Below are 23,721 nucleotides of genomic sequence, written 5' to 3' on the forward strand. Positions count from 1 at the left end.
ACACACACACATACACACACAGTCACAGACAATAACAGAACAACACACAGGCTTATGTCAGTTCCACTTGCTTCCATTTCAAGCTATTAAGTAAGACAGGAAAAGCTCAAACTGTTGCGTAGCTAAAAGGTTTTGAGGTAAAAAATGACACCGCTGGTGTGAAAAGACAGCGCTTAATGCCACCAAGCCTGAAGTGAGGGTCTGGTGATGACACTGCTGTCACTGCATTAGCGGAACAAGAAAGGGCACCAAGGCACAGGTGATCACAGAGAAACGGTCCACAGTTGCTCTGCTCCTCTGCTGCTGACCTTGTGTATTAATGCAGCTGAGGCAACACACAGAACTGGAGCAGCAACCACACAATTAGCTCCCTCTGTGATAATGACTAGTCTTTTGTATCGCTTATAAAAATGTGAGAAGGCCACACTGGATGCGTAAGGAACTTAATTCTACCCCAGCCTGGGGTAGAATATTTCTTTTGTATACACACTCACATTTTTCATTTAAGATATTTTAGCTCACAAGATTGAAACACTCTGTATAATTTACAATATTTTCTTAGTTCATTCATGTTTAATTGGAAACATGCATTATTTAAAGCCATCTACATTGAACTCGAACTTAACCTTCGCTGAAGAGAGACAGACACAGCGCAAACTGGCGGAAAGTGAGAGAAAGCAAGTTACAAGGAGAGAAAAGGGATATAAATGCGGAGCGAATTCGACAGCGGTTCGCCACAATACACTCGAGACCTGAGGGATGAGTCAGAGAGGAGATGGCCATGTCAAAGAAAATTGCGAAACCAAAAGACAGAAGAAGGAAGGAAGGGGGAATTTTCAAGCATAAGTAGCATTCAGTTTGAACTTAGGCCTTGATTTTGAACTTAAGGAATAAAATTTTAATGACGTCATCATATCTCAGTCAGCCTCTTGGAATAGTTCTTCTCTGGTATGACAAAGCTGTGTTCTTTTTTGTAGGAGGAGGACTTTTGATGAGCCACAAACTAATTGGTCTTCCCTCTTCACCACTTTAGCCACTTGTTTCTTTGCGTACAGCAGATCTGGCAGATTGTTCTTTACAATTGCAAAGCTTAACCACTCAAACCGCATTGGAAAATGTCCCCACACCCTAGAATAACGGTTACATGTGTGTGTACGAGTGCGTGTGACAGAGAGTTAAAGGGAGAGAGAGAGAGTGAGAGCACACCCTGATGTTTCCTGTCTCCAAATAAAGACCAATTGCCTGCATGTGCACGTGTGCATGAAGATGTGTGTGTATCTGGATACCTATGTTCTCCACAGTGCGCAGCGCTGCTTGGTTCAAGTGCAAATTTCCAATTTTGACATATTTTATGTGGGTCACACTTGATATCAAACCTGGTGTCAATTCCTGTAGTCGTATTTAAATAAACGTCAGTGCATCTATGAGACACACTCGTGCACATCACCGGTGACTGTCAGATAAATCAGTACAAGGGGGCATGCATTAAAACCGCTGTGTATTTATCCTGCAACACACACACACAAAGCCAATTTGAGAAGGTGCACAAATGAGCTCTCACCTCTGTGATGCCTCACCTGTCCTCCTGCAGTGGCAGGGATGTAAACACTCAACTTCTCTGTCACAATAAAGCCAAGATCGTGTTCTTTTTGAATGATTTCACCCATGACAGAGGCTTCCATCAGATACAAAATGACAAAGTGCTGAGGTTTCATGTCAGTTCACTTCCTCTGTGATTTCTAGAGAGAGCGAGTGTATGTGCGTGCATGCGCGCGCGTGTGTGTGTGTGTGTGTGTGTGTGAGCCAGAGAGAGAGAGAAAGAGAGAGAGAGAGACAGAAAAGCCCTATCTGTGCTTGAACACTCACCACTACCACAAATAAGTGAGCGTGATTCATCACTTCCTTCCTATCAAGCATGAATAGTGCAAGAGCAGAGGGTGTAAACCAAATGGTACAGTTTGGACCGCCAGGCTCCCCCACCCTTCTGCATGCATCCACGCCTGTGCTGTATTACCTGCGCTGCATGGGTTTGTGTGTGTTTTCAAGCACCCGTATGCATGTCCCCACACACATAATACTTATTTTAACTTTATATAGATTGCATTTCGAATATTGTACATCAGCAGCGCTTCTGTTTAGTATTTATACGACTGTGCGGCTTCTATGCAAGTTTGCGTGTGTGCAAACATACACAGTATATGCTGCGTGTGACAAGGCCTCTAAAAAAGGTCTGCTGTCGACCTCTGGTGCCATCTGCCAGTGACAGGGCAGAAATGCAAATCAGATGCAGACAGATAATACACCACACTCGCTCCCTCCATTAGAGCAGCCTACTGAAATAAACTAGGTCAGACAGACCAGCAGCCAGCTGTGTGTGTGTGTGTGTGTGTGTATGTGTGTGTAATAAGGCACATGCGGCTCTCTTTGTGTGGGGAGACAGCTATACATGCGTGTGTGGGGGGATGGGTTTCCAGTTAGCGGTTTATAATATCCTTACTTGGGATGCTGCACACTGAACACTCACAGGGAACATATAGACAAACAAGAGCTCATCCAGTCAGCACTCCTCCAAAGATTTCAGACTGAGAAAACACTTTTAGGCTGTGTGACAGGGTAAAGGAGCTGGGTGACAAATAAAGGCTCTTATCTGAGGCTGAAATTAGACCACAGCCAGAGCGCAACTGATAGGGAGCATATTAAACTCTCGAAAATGAACCACCCAGGAGGGTGATGCAACGCAGAGGCAATGCTGGCGTAATGCAGACAGATGCGTCCTCCTCTCTCATTGCGCCGCGATGCCTCTGAATTATGAATGAGGCCTCGTGCACCTTTTCAAGGCAAAAGGCTTCTTCTCCTCGTGTTCACAATATACTGTTTGTTTTCGTTAATGTCTCACAGCCTAGACGCAGCCTCCCTTCGCCAGTGTTGGTCGTGCTGAATCTCTTACATACAGGTTCATAGAGTATTTGAGAGGCATCCTGCAAAGAGCTCTTTGTCTGAGGGTAGTCAAACTGAGCCTAAAGCAGGTGTCTTGTAGGTGCTGATCTAAGACAATTAGATTGCTTGGTATTGCATCTAAGGAACTGAACTGATTTATACTTGAATATAGCACCTTTTTGATCGACTACACTTTTAGGTGTAGCTTTATTTAACTGGTAGCATGCTGATGCTGCACATTGTGTATTAGTTCAAATATTCTTTCTGCACCACAAAACACACAAGTTAATATTCTTTAAAGACTATGTACATGTTTATACTTTCATAAATGCATCGTCTAGCCTATTACTTTATTTTAAATCTGCTATTGTTATAACATAACTCTAGATTTAAAGCAGGCATGGCACATTTCTTTTACCCACTCTATGTGATAAACATGCAGCAATATGAGCTGAATAATAAATGACTGCATGCGTTTTAGAGTCATTTCAAACATGGCTCTTCTATTTATAGACGCTCAAACGTTTTCTTCTCTAGCTAACTCTCTGCTTTCTTTCTTCCTCCAACTGATTTCAGGCACAGATTGTAAATTCGGTCACAAGGGAGGGTCAATGATTCTCATTTCCTGCAGTTTGGTCCTCTTTAACCAAATGACTTTCCACTCCCTGAATTCTCTGAAGTTCCTCTGAGATATCTACAGAAGTATGTCCGTCTGTATGATTCTGTGTGTGCTTCAAACGGGTTCGTACAAACCTGTGCATGTGTGCATGTGTGCAGCGTGGCATGTGTCTGTAGGCATGTGAGCATGAGGCATGAAGTTAGACGAAAAAGGTGATGTGAGATGAAAAGGTTAATATTTTCCAGGCTGGTGTGTGGGAGGTGATAGCTTTGTGTGTTCATACAGTGTGAGTAGTGTGTGTGTGTGTGTGTGTGTGTGTGTGCGTGTGTGTGTGTGATCACACATTTATGTGTACTTTTTGTGTGGGTGAATGAGAAAAAGTTTCATGTAAATGTTTTCAGAGAGGTGGATCCATTTCACTGAAGTGAAAACACTACGTTTGTCAGTTTGTTAGACTGCTGGAGAAAGTTGCTAAATCTCAGTCAGTAATGAATAAAAATAAAATTCACCTGATGAGCCGTGATTTTTCATTATCAGAGATTACTTAACAAAACCTGCTGTAAGCCCTGATAGTTGTCTCTTGATTCTAATCCGGATGCAGATGCACATATTTCTGCTCGTGACATTACAAAGTGAAAGGATGTGCAGACTTGGCAAATATGCACAAAGTCAAGTTATGCAGATCCGTGTCTCCCGAGCTCTTCTATCCCCCACAGCCTCTTGCAGAACTCAGATGAAGCACCCACCAACACAAATCATCATCTTCCAAATGTGTTCATTTGACCTGAATTCTAAACTGGATGCTTTCTCGCTGTTAATAATTTAAAAGTGGATATTGTTACAGTATTTTGTTTGTTCAGTTTAACTTGCAGCTTTTAGGTCGAGTTTCTGTTTGTACAACTACCATTTGGAGATGCAGAAACTGGAGATCTCAGTCCTGGATACATAACGTTTAGCCATTCATGCAGCACTTTCAGCTGCTTCGTTTATTAATATGAATATTAGTAATTTTTCCTTTTAGCTTTTACTTACATCTAACTATTTATTAGTTACACATGCAGAACTACCTGTCAGGGACAACAAGGACAGACATCCCATTTTCACATATTCTACATGAGGCAGACTCAGAAATGAGAGAGGAGTCGTCCTTGAGGACAGAGTGGGAGGGCATCCTTGCACCTAATGGTTTAGACAAAGGACAAATGACCAGACTGGACCCACTCTGAGGACAGAGAGGACTGGTAAAGGACAGGACATGCAGAGCTGTTTTGATTCAGTGCCTAACCGGATTTTTACAATGCCAATAGTCCCAATAAATCCTTCTCTATGGGATATTCAACCGGCATTATTCTTGTCCTTCCTCTATGCTGGAGAAAAGCACTCGGCCCAGTTTGGAACAAGACATCTAATCTGCACTCCTCTCCATTGTGCTCCCCACCAGACAGTGCAGTGAATGAATGCTTCCAGCCAAATCCCTCTTCCATGTCCAGACGCAGACTCCCTTACCCACAGATTTACACTCTAACTAGGTGGACCACTGGACCCTGTGTGTGTGTGTGTGTGTGTGTGTGTGTGTGTGTGTGTGTGTGGCGTGGTATAGACATATGGTCTAGTGGCAGCTTTACGGATGTACCATGTCATTTTATCTAGTTTGTGTGCATATGTGTAAGCTGGTGCAGAGGGGGATAAAGACCAAGAGGGATATTGTAGTTGTTCTTGATGATTTAGTAATGAACCTAAACACACATCTTTAGTTTTAATATATGACACAAAACTGATTTCAAACTACTGTGACTGTGTGAGTGTGTCTGTACTGCAGCATGTTGCACGGCCTTGCACTGAATGTTCAGATCTACAGAACTTGCTGAGCTTTCCCCTGAGATCTGCGTCATCAACACAGAGGTTATTTCCTGTACTTTAAGAGCAGCATGACTCTCTTCCTGTTCTGTGCGAAGAAGCATCAGGCTTGCCCCCCTCCCAAATCCCACTCTCTTCTATAGTGGACCCAGATTGCAATGCAGACAAGGATTTAGTAACAGATGTTTTTGCCTCCTACATCTTATTACGTATTTCCTACATCTCTGTCACAATTCTAATCTGAACGTGAGTGCTCAATACGAGAACTGACGATTTTATCAGTCTGGTTCTTCTTAACGTGAACGTTTCAGTAAGCGCTTAAGATAGAAGAAGTGAAAACTTTCACGATGTTTAAATGTCAAAGTTGCAGCAGTATAGCCACACTGAATTGAAAATCCAATCCCTTTCTGAAATATAGTTTTCACATTCAGTCTGAGTGCATTCAAGGATTATGATTACTACCTGTAGGCCTAAAAGCTTTAGCACCATCAAAGAAGTGCTCCAGCTCAAGTTAAAGAAAAAGCCTAACCCGCAGGAAGTAAATGTGCATCGGAAGCACTCTTCCAGAAATATGCATCAAGTTTTAAATTAATAAATGTATAGTCTACTTGAAGGGAGGTATTTCAGGTAATACAAAATGTGGCACTGGAGTTGACACTGTTGTGACCCAATTCTTAAAAGAGCTATTGTGAATTGTGAATAGATCCCTACAGTAACTCTATAAAACACACAGCATCAATGAACTTCAGTGTGCTCTTTCTTTTTGTCATTTCTTTTACTCACTGAGAAGTGTAGTTACCTGCTGTTTCCTCCAACTCATCTCCTCCCTCTTCTTCCGCGTCTCTGGGGAGGCTTTGCAACACGGTCCCTACCAGCAGCTTCCTCCTAACAACAAAAACATTGTCTTTTTCTATTTTATTTTTCCTCCCCTCCATCTCAGTAGAGCTATTACTCCGCCTTATTCTGCATATGACCTGGAGGCGATGAGAGGCAGAACACATTGGCCGTGGATTATAATGTCTCTCCACAGAGCCCAAACCTATGAGCTGCACTTCTCTGGTGTTGGCTTTGCCGCTGTATGGTTTTTGTTGGAGTTAAGCAGAATGGAGGAGAGTAGTGCTCTCATTGTGGCCTATTGGTAACAGTTTTATATGCTATTATTACATTATGCTGTAGCCCACACAAAAGAATGACGCACCAAAAAACTACATGCAGTTGTGCCAAGGAGACAATGTCCAACACATCCACGTATTTCCCCTCAAAGCTAGAAGCAGCGAGAGAACAGCGTCACTGTCAGGTTTACGTGCTTCATCTGTACTACATGATTTTTATATTGTGCTCAAGTCTTTTACAAGACTTTCTTTTTTAATATGTAGCAGACTTTTCTTGTGCAGAGTTTGTTCTCTTAGACAGTTCACAGAGCCGGACACATGGAAAAAAAATCCCCCTATTTCGTCATTGCACTGCAAGAGGCTAAACGCTACTGTCTGCATGCTCACAGACAAAATGTTAACACACTAATTGTTAGCTGACAGCGTTTAATGTTTGGGGTGTTTACCATTTTATGATGACGCTTCTAGAGGTAAAAGTGTATTCGTACAATCCTGTACTGGAGGTGGACACATTTCATGGATATCAAACAGTTACAGTTATAAAAACATTTTATTCAAAACCACAATTCTCTGTGGTGCTTAAAGAAAAGTCGAGGAATCACCATGTTAGCAACGCTTCATCCTCTGAGGACTGAAAATATGGCGATCCATCCAATTGTTGTAGTTTCTTCCCACACACCATCACTCAGATGAACAGATATTTAGTCATGTATAATCATAAACAAACTCAGTAACCCTATAACACTAACACTAACTTTGTGCCTGTGCCTGCTGATTACATTGTATTTATGTAATTGAAATCTGACATTATGCAATAAAATGTAACAGGCTGTACATATACATGTATACATCAACCACTGCACAGTAAATCCCACTGTATATAAATATCAACTTACTAATTAAGCGGCCCACTCAATTATTATTTACCAACCACACACACACACACACTCTTCTTATTCACCGACTTACTTGTACATAATTGTCACATGTCCCTGTTCAGATTTGTTCGAGCTTGTTGTGTGTTTCTCTGTGTGTAGTACTACGTTTGGGTGAACATCAACCATAGTGTGAGGGTTTGACTTTCTATTATGGACAAACAAAAGACTGAGCAAGAGATGTTAATGTTATTATAAGGTTAAGTTAGACTTGTGGCCAGGAAGTGATGGAAACATGGTTGCGTTTTGTTCAATTTGCTCCATAAGTGGGCCACATGAGCAGCAGACTGGTACAAATCCGACACTGGATCTCACTGGGACTACAAAGGGCCTGAAATTTAATACACATGCAAAAACAACCAAATCCCACAGGAGTTCTCCTTCAAGTGAAGTTTCTATTCCCCAACCAAATACTTTTTTCTTCACTTTTGTTCAAAGATAAATTTGCTGTAAACTACACTTGGCAGAGATCAAACAAATATGGCATTTTTGCAGGGGTGTGGGTGTGGGAGGGGCACTGGGTTGTTACGTTTGTGTCACAGACATAAAGGATTTCCTGCTACAGAAATGACTTTTATAAATAACTAGTAGGTATCAGGGAGTCAGCAATCCAGCTGTGCAGCACTTCTGCAGCGTACCTGCATCGCCTTTTCTTTATCTTTATTTGGCTGGTTTCCTGTTCAGGAACAGAAAATGACAAATATGAGTTAGTACCCGGTATTACCGTCATGATTTTAAAGAAATGCATTGCAAATATAACTCATCCATCTTTAGCTTATTGACTGTTTGGGTTGCAGCTGCCACACTGCACCAGTTCTCAATTAATTTTTACAGATATTCTTTTAGGATTCTGACACATAAATACCTCCAACATGCACAGTTGCACTGCCATATATATACTGATATTAAAAGTTGTATTGAATCATCAATGTCATTATACTTTTACTATATTTGGAAGACGGCTCCATAAAACATCTCATAATAATTTTGTTAATGGATCCTCATGAGCAGGGACAAAACCCTCCACACTCCTAGCAGGCATCACTGTAAACAAAGGACAATAGCGCCCTCTAGTGGTATAAAGCTCTATAAAGCATAAACTAAGATGGAGCAGTAAATGGTAAATGCTCTGCACTTACATACTTACACAGCGCTTTTACACTCATCTCACCCAATCGCACACACACACACACATACACACCAATAGTGATCTGACTGACCGGGGGCAACTTGGGGTTCAGTGTCTTGCCCAAGGACACTTTGGCAATGTGACAGAAAGAGCGGGAATCGAACCACCAATCCTGTGATTGATAGACAGACCAATGCTCTGCGTATTGAGTCACAGCCACCGCTAGGGGGCAGTCATCTGCAAACAAACATTGATCATCATAGTTATATTTAGTCATATTTGAAATAAAATAAAATAAAAATTATTAAAGATTTTCACTTACTGTATAGTGCTACAGCCCAGATCATAGAACCGGTCCCCGGATGTTCCCTGTAATGAGAATTTCAATTTAACCACAACTGACTGCACCGGATCTATTAACAAAATGAAATATTATGATATGTTAGATGTTATGATATTATGTTTTATGGAGCCGTCTTCCAAATATAGAGGTAGAGCTATAAATAATCAATTCAGTTATTAAAATTAAGATGATTGATTTAGCTATTTAAAAAAAAAACTATAATCAATAAAAAAATAAAGCAAAAAGTATTTAAGAATTGCAATACATAGATAGGTAGATATTATATTGTATTGCATGCTTTATGTAATGTAAAAAAAGCAACTCAATGAAAATACCCTGATTGGTTTTATTGGGACTTTCCAAACATAAATAGCCTAAAGGTAACACGTGTGCCCTAAAGTTGACACGAGGATAATATATATATATATAATATATATATTTAATATAAATATTATAAATACATATAAATATTATAAACACAGGCCTATAATATAAAAAATAAAATATAATATGGGAGATATACAGCTATATTATCCCCGGGGCATCGCTGGGTCCAGCCTTGCGTAACGTGACGTGAGCCAGAAAGTCCCGGGTTCACAGAGGTGCTGCGAAAAACTGCAAGAGCTCCGAGTCCCAACACCACCATTAAAATATGGAGGGCAATGGTAACAAGTTTCCAGCGTGGGTCCTCGTCTTTGTCTTGTTCTGCTCCTTCGTGTCCCAGTAAGTTGATTTAAAGTTATAATAATAAAGGAAGGAGGGGTGATGTCTGCTGTAGGGGGCACTTCAGGAAACGCGTCTCCGCAGCGTGAGAAATAAGATTTTAACGCCAGGTTTCTAGTGTTAGGTCACTGTGGTTAGTCTGTGAAGGCTTGAGGCTGAGATAAGGTGGAATTTATTTCTTATCCACGACGAAAGGCAGAAGTTTTAGCGCTAATTATGATATAAGGAAGACGTTCGTCACTATTTCTCAATATGAACATTATCAAAGCAGCGAGGAGCAAATAAAGATAATATGTCATCTTATTTATAATTCAACAACACATTAGCACAGTTTCATCCGAGCTAATGTTTATTTTTTTTTATGTTTTAATGTCGTTACTTTCACTTTCGCTGCAGAGCCTTATCGTCCCAACACGGTACTAAGGTTAAAGGACTAGTCCGTAACAAAAGGCAGATTTGCGTAGATGGTGCCTACGACCTCAATGGGAAGAACTGTTGCCGCTGTGGTGTTGGTAAGTTTCAGTACATGTCTTACAGGCTTAAATAAAATGTTATGTAATGTATGGTTTGACCTTTAAATTGTTTTTGGGGGAATTTAAAGTAGCAGTAGTTGTCTATGATGTGTTTTGTATTATACAGGAAACCCAACAATCCCATTTGAGCAAGCTTTAGTTGACATTTGTGTTATGCTGGGAAAATGTGGAACTATTGTCAGTGCATGAATCATAGACTTGCCCAAACTGATCACAACCTTTTTTCTATTGTAGGTCAGAAGCTGGTGAAGCCATGTGATTCACAGCCAGATGATCGGACTTGCGCCCCCTGTGAGCGTAATACATACAACAGTGAACCTAATTTTGACGTTTCCTGCAAACCCTGCACGTCCTGTGCCCATCCCAGTGGTACGTTTCTTTTATATTCAGTAACAAATACAAAACAAAATCTTTTCACGGCACATGTCGATTAGGAAAATCACAGGTGATACTTATGACATCAATGATGGCTCTGTTGTATGTAGGTGTGACAGTGAGCCAATGTTTAACTTTTGTCCAAACAAGAACTTTCACAAATGAATTCTAACATGTAAATTAATTTACCGGAAGTTTAAATACATTATCAAGCAAACAAGCCCAAAGTCCTACAGTGCTACTTTGCTAAATGTCATGACTGGCAGCTTTTTTGTATCATCATAAGTTCAATACTCAACAATTTGACTAGATGTATCTGTAATGTTAGTCATGTGGTTGAATTATCTTTTCAGCAAATCTAGAGGTGGATGAACCCTGTACCCCTGGCAGGAATTCTAAATGCAGATGTAAAAAGGATCACTACTGCACCACTAGGTCATTACATGAGAACTGTGTATCCTGCAGTCCTTGTGAAGTGTAAGTCTGGCTCTTCACATATTATCCTCACACTATAACACATATGTACAGTATTAAAAAAATTGCATAATCAGCCAATGACTCATACACACTTGTGTTTTTTTTTTCAAGATGTGGTCCTGAAGGCACCAAAATAGCCTGTACAGCCACAAATAACACAGTCTGCAATGAGAAAAAAACAGGTATGGTTTAGTTTAGCATTTCTGCATTTGAAACCAATCGATGGCATCATGATTTACATGTTTCTGTGTCAAGGATAAACACAAATTGCTTTATATTTCGGCAGGAATTCAAACTGGTACAGTAGTCGCCGTTGTTGTTGGGCTTCTTGCTGCTCTCGCAGTAATTGGAGTCGTTATATTCTTCATGAAGAAGAGTGAGTATTTCTACTACAGTACATGTAACAGCACAAAAAAATCACGTGTTCTTCAGTAAAAGGAAAAGTGCAGTAATAATGCTGATTCTAATCCCATCAGGGACTCAACAACAGGCACCTCCTCCCGTGGAACATAATGACGTAAGTTATCGTCCAGAATAATCGCTTTAATTTAGATTTTCTAACCTCTGACCAGCTTTAAGATGTTTGCGTCTGTGTCCTGTTTTTATAGATTTGCCTACTTCGTCACACACAGACACATACATAAACATCTCTCTATCTTTTCTCTAATGTTACCATAGCTCTCGCTTTTTATAGGAGGTAAAGGTTAGTCTCTCAAATCCTCTAGTGTGCATCTTGTTAGTGTGCTTCTTCTGTGTCTGTTTCTGTTTCTGTGGCGTGACTTGTTTGTTAAGCTTGTTTTAGCATTTTGTCATTAGAGTTAAAGATGTTTTATTAATGTTAGTTCTACCTCTGCTTCACAGGAGGGGCTGCCTCTTCTAGGTAAGCAGTGCCCAAACAGTTTTTTTTAAACTGATGCAATATTAAAGCTTGAATTCATATTCTTTTTCAATATTTTGTGCTTGTCATATAAAACAGCTATCTATTTGTTGATCCATTAGGTTATGCTTTTCTTGTCTTTTACATTAATTCCAGATCTCCAACCTCATCTGTATGACATTGCAGAAGTGCTTGGATGGAAGGATATGAAGAAATTAGCATTGCGCAGTGGGATAACAAGGGTTGGTATCGACTCTTGTAAACTTGATAACCCTGGTGATAGTCAGGGACAGACACTACAACTACTAGAGAAGTGGGTGGAGAAGGAGGGAAGGGAAGCCTCGAGAAGCTTGATTAAACAATTAAAGGCGATGGATAAGAAACGCAAAGCAGAGGAACTGAAGGATAATTTGGCAGAGTGGAAGATTGACAGTGCTGCTGGATCAAATGTTCCTGTTTGAATGCGTCATATTATAAGTACTACTTTAGTATTTAAAGTTAGTGTATAAGCAGCTATTTAGTGTAGTGGTAACATCACCACCTTCCATGTGGGAGCCTGAGATTCAAATCCTGACTGTGACCTACCTCCAGTAGGGGTCATAAGGGCAAGACCTCTTTACGCCTACCCTTGTAAGTCGCTTTAGATAAAAGCTTCTGCTAAATGTGACTAAACGTGTATAGGAAAATGAATTGTTAATAATATTTATGAGTCTTTCCTTTTGTTTTTACTTGAACGTTGGTTAAGCAGTGGGTTGAATTTGAGTGCTACTTTATTACAGTTTGATTTTATATCTTATTATTTGTGCTGAGATGTAGTGTATTTGTGAGATCCTATATACACGGGCTTGTGTCTTTATAAAGAAAATAGATTTCAGCATTTGATTTTCAACTCATTTAAATTACTTAATAAGGATTTGTAAAAATGTGTTTACTTTGCTGTTGCTGGTTGAGACTCATGGGCAAAATTATTTTATCTAATTACTCCAAAAAGTGATTGTATATATGTGTAAATAGGTGTTTGTGTAAATGAGTGTGTTCTTCCTGTTTTGGGTATGAGTGTGTTGTATATGACTATAATGAATTTATCCATCAAACTGTATTAAATGTAGAATTAGAGTTAAGTGTGGCTCATTTCTGGCTCTTTCCTTGTGTGCTGTGTGAGATCATAATTGTAAATTCCTTCCCTTCTATCTTTGTTGTTGTAGTTTGAGCTAATGATTTTTTTTTTTAATGAGCCAAATTATTCTCATATGCATTGTCTGGCCTAATAAGGGTAAACAGTGAGGAATGTGAAGCATGCCAAACTCTGTCTTCAAATTGTTTACTACCACAAGCACATCCACACAGTTCAGAAACTGAAAATACAGTTTATTTATTTTGCTGAAGAAAAAAAAATCAAATTGTTTAAATGTTATTGTAGATCTGAAGAATAAGACAAAAATTAATACGGGGTGGATGAACCCCTTCCAGTCCTGACTTTGCAGAGTATTATGTGATTTAATCAAATATACTGTGAAATGAAAATCCACTGTTATTTATACAGATTACTCAAGCCACTAGTTTCCCTTTCTGTAAAAGACTGATTGTGTACTCAGAAAAAGTACCATGAAAGTACCCCGGGTAAATCGGGTAAACTGGGAGAAAAGCATTTTAAATTTACCATGACGATTTGAAAACAACCTGAACAACATACTCGTGCATTTTCTGTAAATCTATGAGGAAGCAATGATACTTAAGCCCAGTTTTTTTAGGTCTGCTCATTAGCCTGTCTGCTTTCATTTCTCATTATTGCACCAGCGTGCCCTTGTTTTCTCCAAACATCAGGTGGAGCTGCTTTAAAAAGAATCAGTGTTTTTATTTCTACAGCAGCTCCACTTCCTTCTCAATACTGTAGAAATTCTATTCAGTTCAATTATAAGATGTTTCTGCTACATTGGGACAAATCTGGACAAACATACTGCAAGTGGCATAAGAGTAATGATGACGAATATAACAAAATAAAGACCATCTACAGTTATGTAGTTACTTTGTGATTATTGATGTGAATAAATCTAAAAATATCTAATTCTACAAATTTATCTTACACTTGATCTTTGTTGGTGAGTTAAAGCAGATGTGAGAACTAGAAGATTAGCAGAAGCCTTGCAGCTTCATAAAATGTAATTACAGACATGGGAATAGAAGTTTAGAAGAGCATGTGTAGGTGGGATACTCCACAGTTCTCCTAATCAGAGAGATTTCCTGTGTAGCCGCTTTGTTTTCAGCTCTAAAATAGGATGGAGTGCTCCTACAACAAGTGTTTATCCTGCCAAGTTTCCATGCTTCATTTTCAAGTAGGATTTTTAGGTTTACATTCTTTCTTAATGCAAGTTTGTTCAGTTACCGATCAGATCACTGTAGTTGAAAAATATATAGACTTGATCATGTTTGACTTTTAAAAACTCTAAAACTGCTATTTATAAGTATACAACAGAGTGTGTTACATATAGTACTGTATGTACTTAGTGTGGAGTATCACTTCCAAAACATCAGCACCTTTTGGCATTCATATACAGTATACATACTGACTCAAAAAGGCTGTATCCATTAATCCTGCACATTAAAAATTTTCTCATTTGATCACATCTTCTTAAAAGTCTCCATGTTTGTTGACGTCCTGTGTGTGTCGTCTTCCCACAGTGTGCCAAAAAGTCTGTCCCAGTGTGTGAAGTACGGTGCGTAGTTCACTTTGAATTTGAGGTGGTGGAGGTGATGATGTTGAGCTCCTCCATAGAGGCCGAAGGGCACCAGCCTGCGTGGAGACCAGGGGAATTCATAGCCCGAGTGAGCCTCCACGGATAGATAGATGTTAGCGAAAAAAAAGAGCATCTCTGTGAGTGGATGGCAGTCCAACAGAGCAGGAATCAGTGTTGAGAAGAAGCTGAGATTCAGCATCTCCCAGACGCCTGTGTCTTCTGTCATCAGGGAAAAAGTGGCTGTGTGGATGTGGTGCTCCTTGTGGAAGAAATGGTAGAGCCAGGAAACCTTGTGATGCAGCAGATGCCACAAAAAGTACTGCATGTCAAACAGAAGAAGGCAGGCCAGTACATCCTTAACAACAGTCAGCATCTCGGGTGCCAGTGGAGGAAAAACCACAGGTTTCCAGTACCAGTGCACCACAGAAAGAGGGAAAATGAAGAAGACATGGTTGTAGACAATTTTGTGCAGACACTTCCAAACCACTGACCATGGCACTTTGTTTTGTGGCTGGATCTTGAAGTGATGTACCAGGGACAGCCTTGAACAGAGCAGATCCAGACACACGTACGGCAAACAGCAGCTCAGGTAAACGGTCAGAGAGAATAAAACGGGAAAGAACGGAGATCTCAGATGACTCTGTTGTTCTTTTAAAAAGTCCCAAAGAATCTGCATAAAGAGCTTCTCTCTGTTCTCTGTGTTCGCCATCCTTGGAGAAAACTGTACTGACACATGTGCTCTTCCTGAATGAAAAAGTGGTGTGACATTGCATAACACCCTAACAAAGCATTTCCTGTGGAACTGTACATGAAAGACACAGCCAAAAATAATTTTAACATCTCTGTTTTCTTTGGAGATTTAATTTAATCACATGAAATCCATTTGCAATAATACTGCTACAATTGATAAATTCTTAAATAATATAAATCTGTGGAGTTGTTTGAAGTTCAATCATAACGCGTCTGCCATTAAAAAGTGTATTATGTCATTAGATAAGTTTACTATTTTGTGCTTCTTTTTTTTTTTTGCCTAAAAAGCTTGTTATACATTATATGGAAGTTGCAGTGTCATAATTCGAATGGCATTTCAACATGTGATTGTTTTTGTCATGCAATTTGACAATGCATTTTGCAATGAGTGGCAGAGTGGTGTCTTCATTCTAACGGCAAATCATTTTTCATTTGACAATTTAATGTGCGATTTGAAGATGCATTTAGCAATCGGCAGTTCAATATAAGAAATTCAATCCTCAGTTTCTTTGATTAGATGTTTTAAATAAAGGGTAAATCAGTAGCATGTCATATTGCCATAACCTTCATTTTAAAGAATTGGAGAATTTAATTGCCTGTTAATAAATGAATTGGTATTTGAATTCTAACACTAAAATACCTCCATACTGTTGAGTCTGTATGTTCTCACTATGGTCTGCCTTTGCTCAGGCACACAGCGCCCCCCTGTGGATGCACATGTTTCTGGTCTCAGGTGCTTCATGTAACATTGGACTTCAGCACAATCATTTCCTTCTGTTTTTGAACTAAAGATCACCAAAGCCACTATAAGGTACAGTTTTTATATAGCCTATTTGGAGGAAATAATGTATAACTTCAAAATTGTCAATTGGTTAAAAATCTAAATTTATAATATGTGTAAGATGTGATGTCACCTGTACCACGTGAGAATAATCTACTAATTTATTTTCAGATAATGTAAAAATCCAAAAATTTCACTATGATAATGCTAATTTATACAAAACCGGAAGTGTGAGGTTACCATGCATTCAGTGGACATGAGCTAATTTGTTTTTTCAGTATGATTTGTTGATATTTTTTAAAATGACCTATGCCGAATTGGACACTGAGTCTTGAGTTATGCAGTGTACCCTTGCATGTACCGACAACTGTCATTAAATTACTTTGATACTAAGTTAATCGTAAAAACCTAATAATATTCAGGCAAGTTCCGAGGCATGCCAATTACTCATCCATTAGTCTCTATTATCTCGTTATACATAAATATTTCCGTGTCATACTTATGACACAGTACGCAGTAATTATAGGATACGGAACAGTTTGACATTTATAAAATTTAAACCCTGTTTTTGATGGTTTTTATCACTGAGGGCGCACAGGAAGCTGGGCGGGACCGGCCCTCATGGGTGGAGCACAATCAGGAAGTGGGTTTTAAAAACAGCCGTGAGCCTCTTCCCTCGTTGTTCGTGTCGGGTTGATGACGATGAGGCTGCTTTCAGCAGGGAGCCCTCCACATGATGTCTAAAATGATCATCTTAACTATGCAAAGGTAGGTTTACCAACTTTTCACACCATGTCTTTTACAGCTACGAAGCTACACCGCCCTCTCTGGACTTATAATTAAGTCGAGGTCGACGACAGCAAGCTGCTAAACATCCTGTCAAATTACCCACATTATGCAATTTGACTTTTGCAACTCATATCGTCTATGTTTACACTTTTTTATGCTTTAAAGTTTCCCAAATCATGTTACAGATGAGCGTGTGTTAAACATGAGGCTTTGCTATGACCCATGATGAGTGGGTCTCTATTTTGTTGCCAAGACAACTGAGGAGGCAACCTGGCAACGTGTCTACACTACATCACTTCACAAACACACAGTCCTTTCATAGTAAAATAGTGCAGTCATGTACAGGTTTTATGTTATACAGAACTTTTTGGGTGTGGGATGATTCACTCAGCAGTGATGGAAAGACTTGTAGTTACTCCTGTACTGCACATTTTTAAATACGACAAAAATAGGCCTCATGTAGTGTTTCTCATATTTACTTTAGAGGAAAAACGCAGTACTAGTTAAACCACCAACCGACAGCAGTTACTGTTTGCTTTGCACAAGCTGTATATGATTAAATAGCATTTATAGCATACCATGATAACACCATATTATAAAAAAGGGCTGCAGTTAATGAATTCTCAATTTCACAGCTTAAGGTATCAACTGTGAGAAAAAAATCTACCAAATTTCACATTTAAGAAGTACTAACCAGCACTTATTTGAAATGTTGTCTTTGGAAACAACTTGAACAATTACTCAGTTATTAGAATAGTTGACAGTTATCTTGTGTCGACTTATTAGTTTATGAATACATTTATAAATCTATAAATGTATAAGCACAACAGTTTGCAAATGTTTATGTTATTGTATTTATTAATGGCTAGAATATCTTCTTTAGGCACCTGTAGGCTGTCCATAAACAGATGATGAATAACAATATTTGGTAATACTGTATACAGCTACTAGAGGAAATGTATTTATGGGAGAAGTTAAATTAGTTGACAAAGGCTGACGTTAATAGACTCCTGATGTTCTCATATCTTCTTAGAACGTAACTATAATACCTTATAAACCCACTTAAAGCAGAGTCTTACTATTATATGCAGTTAAGTTATTGGTCACACCAGACATTGGGCTGTAGCTGTAAAAAACTCTCTGGCTTGTTGTTTGTTTGGATGGACTGAGCCATGTAAGTGTTGGAAAGGATCCAACGAGTAAGTCATGGGAAATCTCCCTGCGTCTGTAGCTTTGCATATTTCACCATTGCTGCTGTCATTTTAAAGCTTGAGTCTGTTAGAACACTTCATAGTCTCATGATGTTATAGGGGTCATTTTATTATGTTAAAATGTGAACAGGATGTCACAATATTAGTAACTAAATACGGTTATCTGAGAGAGGCGACATTTGTCAAAAGAGCTCTATCTTACTTCCTCCCATGTTGCACAGTTTGACACTAGACAAGTGCGTCACACAACTTGCTGCTTCTATATTTAAAGATACAGTCTGTGCTGCACTAATGGGTGAAAGGTTTTACAACAAGAACTAGAGTTGTATAAAATCAAGTTTCATATATTTCATTGAGTACAACAATGCCTGTTTTTTCTTAAATCCACTTGTCTTCTCAGTGAAACCACTATTTATGTTTTTCTTTCAGGATCTGAGCTGCCGTGATGTCTGTGATGTGCTTGACTGTGTGTGCAAGAAACTAGCTGAAGATGCAGGGGGCCATTGCCCGAGTGTGTATGGTGGTGGTTGCTGCCATATTAAACCACCCCTTGCTCTTTCCTCAAGAAAACACCACACTCCCAGAGCAGGATGAGGTTCTGATTGCTCGAATGCGGGAACATGAGGAGAGGCTGGAAATGGAGAGGGCAAAGTTGGACAGAGAGCTTTCACAGCATGACGCAAAGCAGGAGGAAACCAGCACGAAGGAAGGTTACAGTTGGTACTTTTGGAGCACTGTGTCTTTTGTCATATTTTTCACTATCGAGCTTTGTCGAGTGGACGTTGCTGACACTGAAATCCGGCCGGCTGAGGATGAAGAAATATTTTCAGAGAGTGGATCCATCACCCCGAGCACAATGGTACTAGATAAGGATATCCTGAGCAACTTCTGTGACAAATGCACCTACGCTTCAGCCCATGAAAACTGGAGGGTGCGGGAGTTCGTTGAGGGTTTTGCTGATGACTTGCTGGAATCGCTCAGGAGCATATGCGACAGGGAGGCAGACATGGAAGTTGGGGACTTTGTTGGAATTGGCAGCATGTTCGAGTCTTGGAAGGTGTGCAGGCCGTTGATGTGTGATCTTATTGTGCCTTTCTCGCCTCCAGATCCTTATTCCTTCCAGTTCCATCTGTGGTGCAGCCCTTCCAGCGACATGCCTCCAGACATGCAGGGCTGTGGCAAGATAAAGGTGGCCATGTTTGGAGATGGTGAGGAGGGTTGTCTCTGTGGCTCTGCCAACATGGGAGACGACATGCTGTGCCTTGTGCACAGCAGGAGTGACGCGCACACAGTGGACCGCAGCCTTGATGAACTGCTGTGCTCCAGAAACACACCTTTCTTAGCCAAAGATCAAGTCATGAAATGGTTTCAGATCTCGGTGACTAAAGCGTGGGGACGCATCTCTCACAAATACGACTTTGAGGTTGCTTTTCGCAACCTTGATGCAGCTGGCGCGTTGAAGATCAGATTTCGTTCTGGGAAGGTCGTTGTAATGAACATTATACCGGTGGTTCAGCTGGAGGATACAGATGCTTATTTTGTCTCACACTTTCCATCCAGTTGTGACGGTCCTCCAGACCCATACTGGCCCCTATCTTTTGCTGTCTATGAGAGGAATCTGTTGAAACTCTACGCTAAACGCCTACCACAAAATTCCTGTCATTTACACTGCCTTCAGGTTGTTACCTTCCTACACAGAAAGCAGACAGGGCTCACAGGTAAAAGTGCCCTCACTAACTACCACTTTAAGACTGCTCTGCTGCACTTGTTGCTGAGTAAAAAGCCCTCTTTGTGGGGCGCTGAGAGCATGGAGCACAGGCTTCGAGATATGCTCAGCTTCTTGCAGAGGAGCCTACAGGAGAAGAGACTCCATCATGTTTTGGTTGGTAACAAAAAAGTCCCAGAAGAAGTCCGGCTTCCTGAGTTGATTCGTAAAGCAGAACCCATCAATCTGTTCAGGTCTCTGGTGTTGCAGACGGAACTTTATGCAGCAACAGTCAGGCATTACCAAGAGATGCTGAGAAATGCACCTGTGCTCATACAAGAGTATGCACCTGATTTATCGAATGGAGGTTTACATCACAGCCTAAATGAAAGTTTGTGAGCAATAATGATGTTTAGTCTCTTTTTACTACTAGCACTAGCATATCTTCAAATATCATTCAGTGTTACTAGAAGTAATGTTACTAAAAGAAGGTGCACATAAGGAAATTATTTCGGTTGTAGCAGAGATTGTGGTTGCGTTTTTTCTCTGTAGCTTGACAAAGTGACAAGTGTATTGAGAAAATGTCCTCTGATTATTCTTATAATATAAAGTAGTAGAAGTGTAATCAGAAGGACAGGTGTTCAGTAAGAATCCCTGAGCAGCTATAAGCATGAAGCGTAATTATCTTACTTTGTCAGGTTGGGAAAATGTTTGAACAGAAATACCTCTTCAGTTTGGCTAAATGGTATTAATATACCAAACCAAAGTATAGCAGTGTTTCTACCTTCACTCGTACCACCTCAGTGTACTGTCTTTTTTTATATTATTTAGGACTGTTTCTAATGCTTAACTCATATCGGTTTCAGAAGTAGGAGAGGTAAGTAATTTCCATTAAGGGTAATTTTAAAAATGCAAAAGCATGGGAAACATTTTAACAGAAATACCTCTGAAATTGTGCAAAATGTGTAAATTGGATTAATTTACCAAAGAGTGTAGCAGTGTTTTCATTCACACTGCTGCAAACTTGATGGCAGCTATTATTCTTTTTTATTAACCGTTTAAATTGTGTTTTTTTTTTTTTTTTTATGCAGAGAGCCTCTTTATTGCAATAGAGACACAGGAAAAAAAAACTGGATTCAAGTCAGTGATTACATGTATGGTTTATTAGAAAAAGTGCCACATTTGGATGGATCATTGAAGAGTGTTTGAGTTACAGGATCATAGTCTCTTTATAGTGATTAGCTTTTTCCCCCTTAAACCAAAAAGAGTCCTGAATACTCAGTAAAAACACTTTAAACTAATCAGTTTGAAAAAATAAACTTTGTTTCATCAAAGTAAAAAAAAACAGACATGACTCTAGAGTATCCCTGCCCAAAAAAACATGAAAATAAATGGACAGTTTAAGGTTGTCTTTATTTAAAGGCCATAGTCATAGTCTGCATTCCCTGCCTGGTAGGTCTTGTAGAAGCCCTTGTAAGTGTCCACACTGTGCCTGGTGGCTTTGACAGCTGGGTCCTCCGACATACACTCTGTCCATTTCCGCAGTTCAGGTGTCTTGTCAAGGCAACTGAAAAGACAAAATAATCAAATTACAAAACATGAACATATAGTTTGTCACGCTCATAAAATGAAACGTATCAGACGTCATGATGGAAAGATGGCGCTCTGTTCCTGTGAGTCCTTGCTGGACTATGTCCATGTTGTACAAGTCTTACTTTTGTACTGAACTAATATTTGTACTTGTTGCTCCTCTCAGTTCTTCTCGAGTATCTGGAAATGCTTACAAAAATAAAATGTATTTATTTTTAAACACCAAGATTTTTTATTACTTACGGTTTCATGTCAAAGACATCCAGTCTCTCAAAGAATGGCCACATCATGTAGTCGATCATTGTGATTGAGTCACCACCAAAGAACTTGGTCTTCTTATTAACCAGTTCCTGAAAAATTAAGATCATTTTGTGTTGTTTAAAACACTTTAAGGTAGCCAGGTATATTGACAAATAGTTACAATCACACAACTTTGCAACTGACCTGATTTAATTTGCCAAACTTCTCTTTCAGTTCAACTTCCAGTGCTGAGACATCCTCCCCACTATTTTTCCCTGCAGGGATTTTATAGAAGTATGGTATTACCTGTAAGGACAGTAGTGTTAATGATTATTTCATGAACATATATATAGGTATGCAAAATGATTTAGATGCACATTTTCATAAAAGATACCTTGGAAAAATGCTCCAGCAACATCTTCTGTTGAGCTTTAGCAAAAGGAGAGGAAGGAAGCAGCTTTCTCTCAGGGTAAACTTCATCCAGGTAGTCACAGACGATGGACGACTCGTATATCACCTCACCAGTAGATGTCTCCAGTGTTGGAACGAGCCCAAGTGGATTCCTCTTAAGGAACCACTCGGGTTTGTCTTTTAGGTTGATGTTGATTATGTCATGCCTGGAAGAAAAAAAAACAGGTTCTGCAAATGTAAAGGAAAGCACTGATTTCCAAGAATTTAATCTTGTGGTATTAGTGCTGTTATGCTTTTTTAACTGAAATATAATAAAGGGCGTCTTTACTTGATCCCTTTGGCATTCAGAATCAATCTGGATCTCTGGGCGAAAGGGCAGAATCTCATGCTGTACAGCCTGACTGAGCCTTTGGCGACTGGGCCAGGTGCAGCACTCCCTGGAAAGAAAATTTAAAAAAACTTTAAACATTAAAGTGATGAAAACATTGACACAATAATGTAATGTGTATTATACTAAAATGGATCATTGTGCATTATATATTCTTTTAAGTTTGTTCTTTTATGCTCTGTATGTTTACTCATCTTTGATAGTGTCGAGTCACTGCTTTTACTTAGGTGAAATACTTTTTTTCCATTAGTGAGATAAAGATAATACTCAAGTTAATCATGAGCCGGCTGTTTAATCTGTTTGCATTACACTCCTGTTATGTATTGTTGGCTTTGCAAGATGAATTGATGGAGTTACATAATGTCTACTCATGACTAAGCAAAAAATCTAATGTTTCAAATTAACAGACTACATTTTAACAGCACAGTTAAAATGTTTAAGAATGTTCTAGAGACCAAAACAAAATGTGCAATGTGAGTCAGTGTTTACATTTACATTACAGTGTCCATCTGGATAACATATGAAATGTTCTGTACTTAAGCCCTGGATTCAATGGAGGGAAAAACAGTGATAAACAAAGAGAAAACATTTCTTCTGGATGAGTGAAGAAATGAGTGGATCAGGAAGTGTGTTTTAAGTTGTGGTTATAAGCAGATTGCACAATAAACTCCTCCACTCAGTCACTCCATGTCTAGGTCCAGGTTTCAGAAATCTCATACAGTTTGACAGATGTATACTGTATGCAGAGAGTTTTTTAAGCTAGAACTTGACAATTGAACATGAATTACTCACTAAAGTTCCCAAAACCTGGAAGACCATTACAATGAATGTCTAATAGACCTTCACAACAATAAAACGGTGCATAAACCGTGGCTCAGCGTTGTAACTTAAAGTTCCGCTAACTTCAGCGTCTTAGCAGCCGGACGTATGAACTTTTAAGACAGCTCAGTAATCGCTGCACGTCTTACCTTTGGCGAAACTTTTCTGAGAAGCCATGTTTGCACTTCAGGTGGTAAAAGCAATTGTTAAACAGTCAAATGCACGACTAAGAAGGTCGATAGACGACTGAGAAAGCAGCGTACTGTCACAACCGGTACGTCGACGGTATTTAATGTACACTCTTCTTCCGGTTGTGGGTGTGTCCGATAAAGTCTCAGCCAATAGCGTGAAGGTTTGATTACTAAGGCGTTGCCTGGTTACCGGG

General features: G+C 39.5%; 4 protein-coding genes across 4 annotated transcripts; 2 read left to right on the plus strand and 2 right to left on the minus strand.

Annotated features, from left to right (window-relative positions):
- Positions 1–9,495: 9,495 nt before the first annotated feature.
- fas (Fas cell surface death receptor) lies at positions 9,496–13,038 on the plus strand. The gene is made up of 9 exons (XM_026356835.1): positions 9,496–9,655; positions 10,052–10,167; positions 10,423–10,557; positions 10,917–11,040; positions 11,152–11,222; positions 11,327–11,416; positions 11,517–11,557; positions 11,902–11,920; positions 12,074–13,038. The coding sequence occupies exons 1-9, from the start codon at positions 9,585–9,587 to the stop codon at positions 12,376–12,378; spliced, it is 972 nt and encodes a 323-aa protein (XP_026212620.1). The 5' UTR covers positions 9,496–9,584; the 3' UTR covers positions 12,379–13,038.
- A 90-nt stretch (positions 13,039–13,128) lies between these two features.
- Positions 13,129–15,461, minus strand: LOC113159873 (cholesterol 25-hydroxylase-like protein). The gene has a single exon (XM_026356837.1). The coding sequence runs from the start codon at positions 15,359–15,361 to the stop codon at positions 14,537–14,539; it is 825 nt and encodes a 274-aa protein (XP_026212622.1). The 5' UTR covers positions 15,362–15,461; the 3' UTR covers positions 13,129–14,536.
- A 1,371-nt stretch (positions 15,462–16,832) lies between these two features.
- On the plus strand, positions 16,833–21,233 carry itprip (inositol 1,4,5-trisphosphate receptor interacting protein). The gene is made up of 2 exons (XM_026355026.1): positions 16,833–16,951; positions 18,613–21,233. Exon 2 carries the CDS (start codon positions 18,674–18,676, stop codon positions 20,285–20,287), a length of 1,614 nt encoding a protein of 537 aa, XP_026210811.1. The 5' UTR covers positions 16,833–16,951; positions 18,613–18,673; the 3' UTR covers positions 20,288–21,233.
- On the minus strand, positions 21,030–23,641 carry LOC113158797 (glutathione S-transferase omega-1). The gene is made up of 6 exons (XM_026355028.1): positions 23,486–23,641; positions 22,458–22,566; positions 22,113–22,335; positions 21,923–22,024; positions 21,722–21,828; positions 21,030–21,455 (listed from the first exon to the last, which is right to left on the minus strand). Exons 1-6 carry the CDS (start codon positions 23,511–23,513, stop codon positions 21,305–21,307), a joined length of 720 nt encoding a protein of 239 aa, XP_026210813.1. The 5' UTR covers positions 23,514–23,641; the 3' UTR covers positions 21,030–21,304.
- Positions 23,642–23,721: the final 80 nt, after the last annotated feature.

The sequence above is a fragment of the Anabas testudineus genome, chromosome 15 (genome assembly GCF_900324465.2).
Source record: "Anabas testudineus chromosome 15, fAnaTes1.2, whole genome shotgun sequence".
Taxonomy (NCBI): Eukaryota; Metazoa; Chordata; class Actinopteri; order Anabantiformes; family Anabantidae; genus Anabas; species Anabas testudineus.

What these genes read in the sequence shown, in the direction of transcription:
- fas (XM_026356835.1), top strand. Translation starts at nt 9,585, where the DNA reads ATGGAGGGCAATGGTAACAAGTTTCCAGCGTGGGTCCTCGTCTTTGTC. An exon ending in TCCTGCAGTCCTTGTGAAGT is followed by an intron (nt 11,041 to 11,151) that starts GTAAGTCTGGCT and finishes TTTTTTTTCAAG; the next exon opens with ATGTGGTCCTGAAGGCACCA. An exon ending in TATATTCTTCATGAAGAAGA is followed by an intron (nt 11,417 to 11,516) that starts GTGAGTATTTCT and finishes TAATCCCATCAG; the next exon opens with GGACTCAACAACAGGCACCT.
- LOC113159873 (XM_026356837.1), bottom strand. Translation starts at nt 15,361, where the DNA reads ATGGCGAACACAGAGAACAGAGAGAAGCTCTTTATGCAGATTCTTTGG.
- itprip (XM_026355026.1), top strand. Translation starts at nt 18,674, where the DNA reads ATGCAGGGGGCCATTGCCCGAGTGTGTATGGTGGTGGTTGCTGCCATA.
- LOC113158797 (XM_026355028.1), bottom strand. Translation starts at nt 23,513, where the DNA reads ATGGCTTCTCAGAAAAGTTTCGCCAAAG. An exon ending in TCAGAAAAGTTTCGCCAAAG is followed by an intron (nt 22,567 to 23,485) that starts GTAAGACGTGCA and finishes TTTTCTTTCCAG; the next exon opens with GGAGTGCTGCACCTGGCCCA. An exon ending in GATGTCTTTGACATGAAACC is followed by an intron (nt 21,456 to 21,721) that starts GTAAGTAATAAA and finishes TTGTCTTTTCAG; the next exon opens with TTGCCTTGACAAGACACCTG.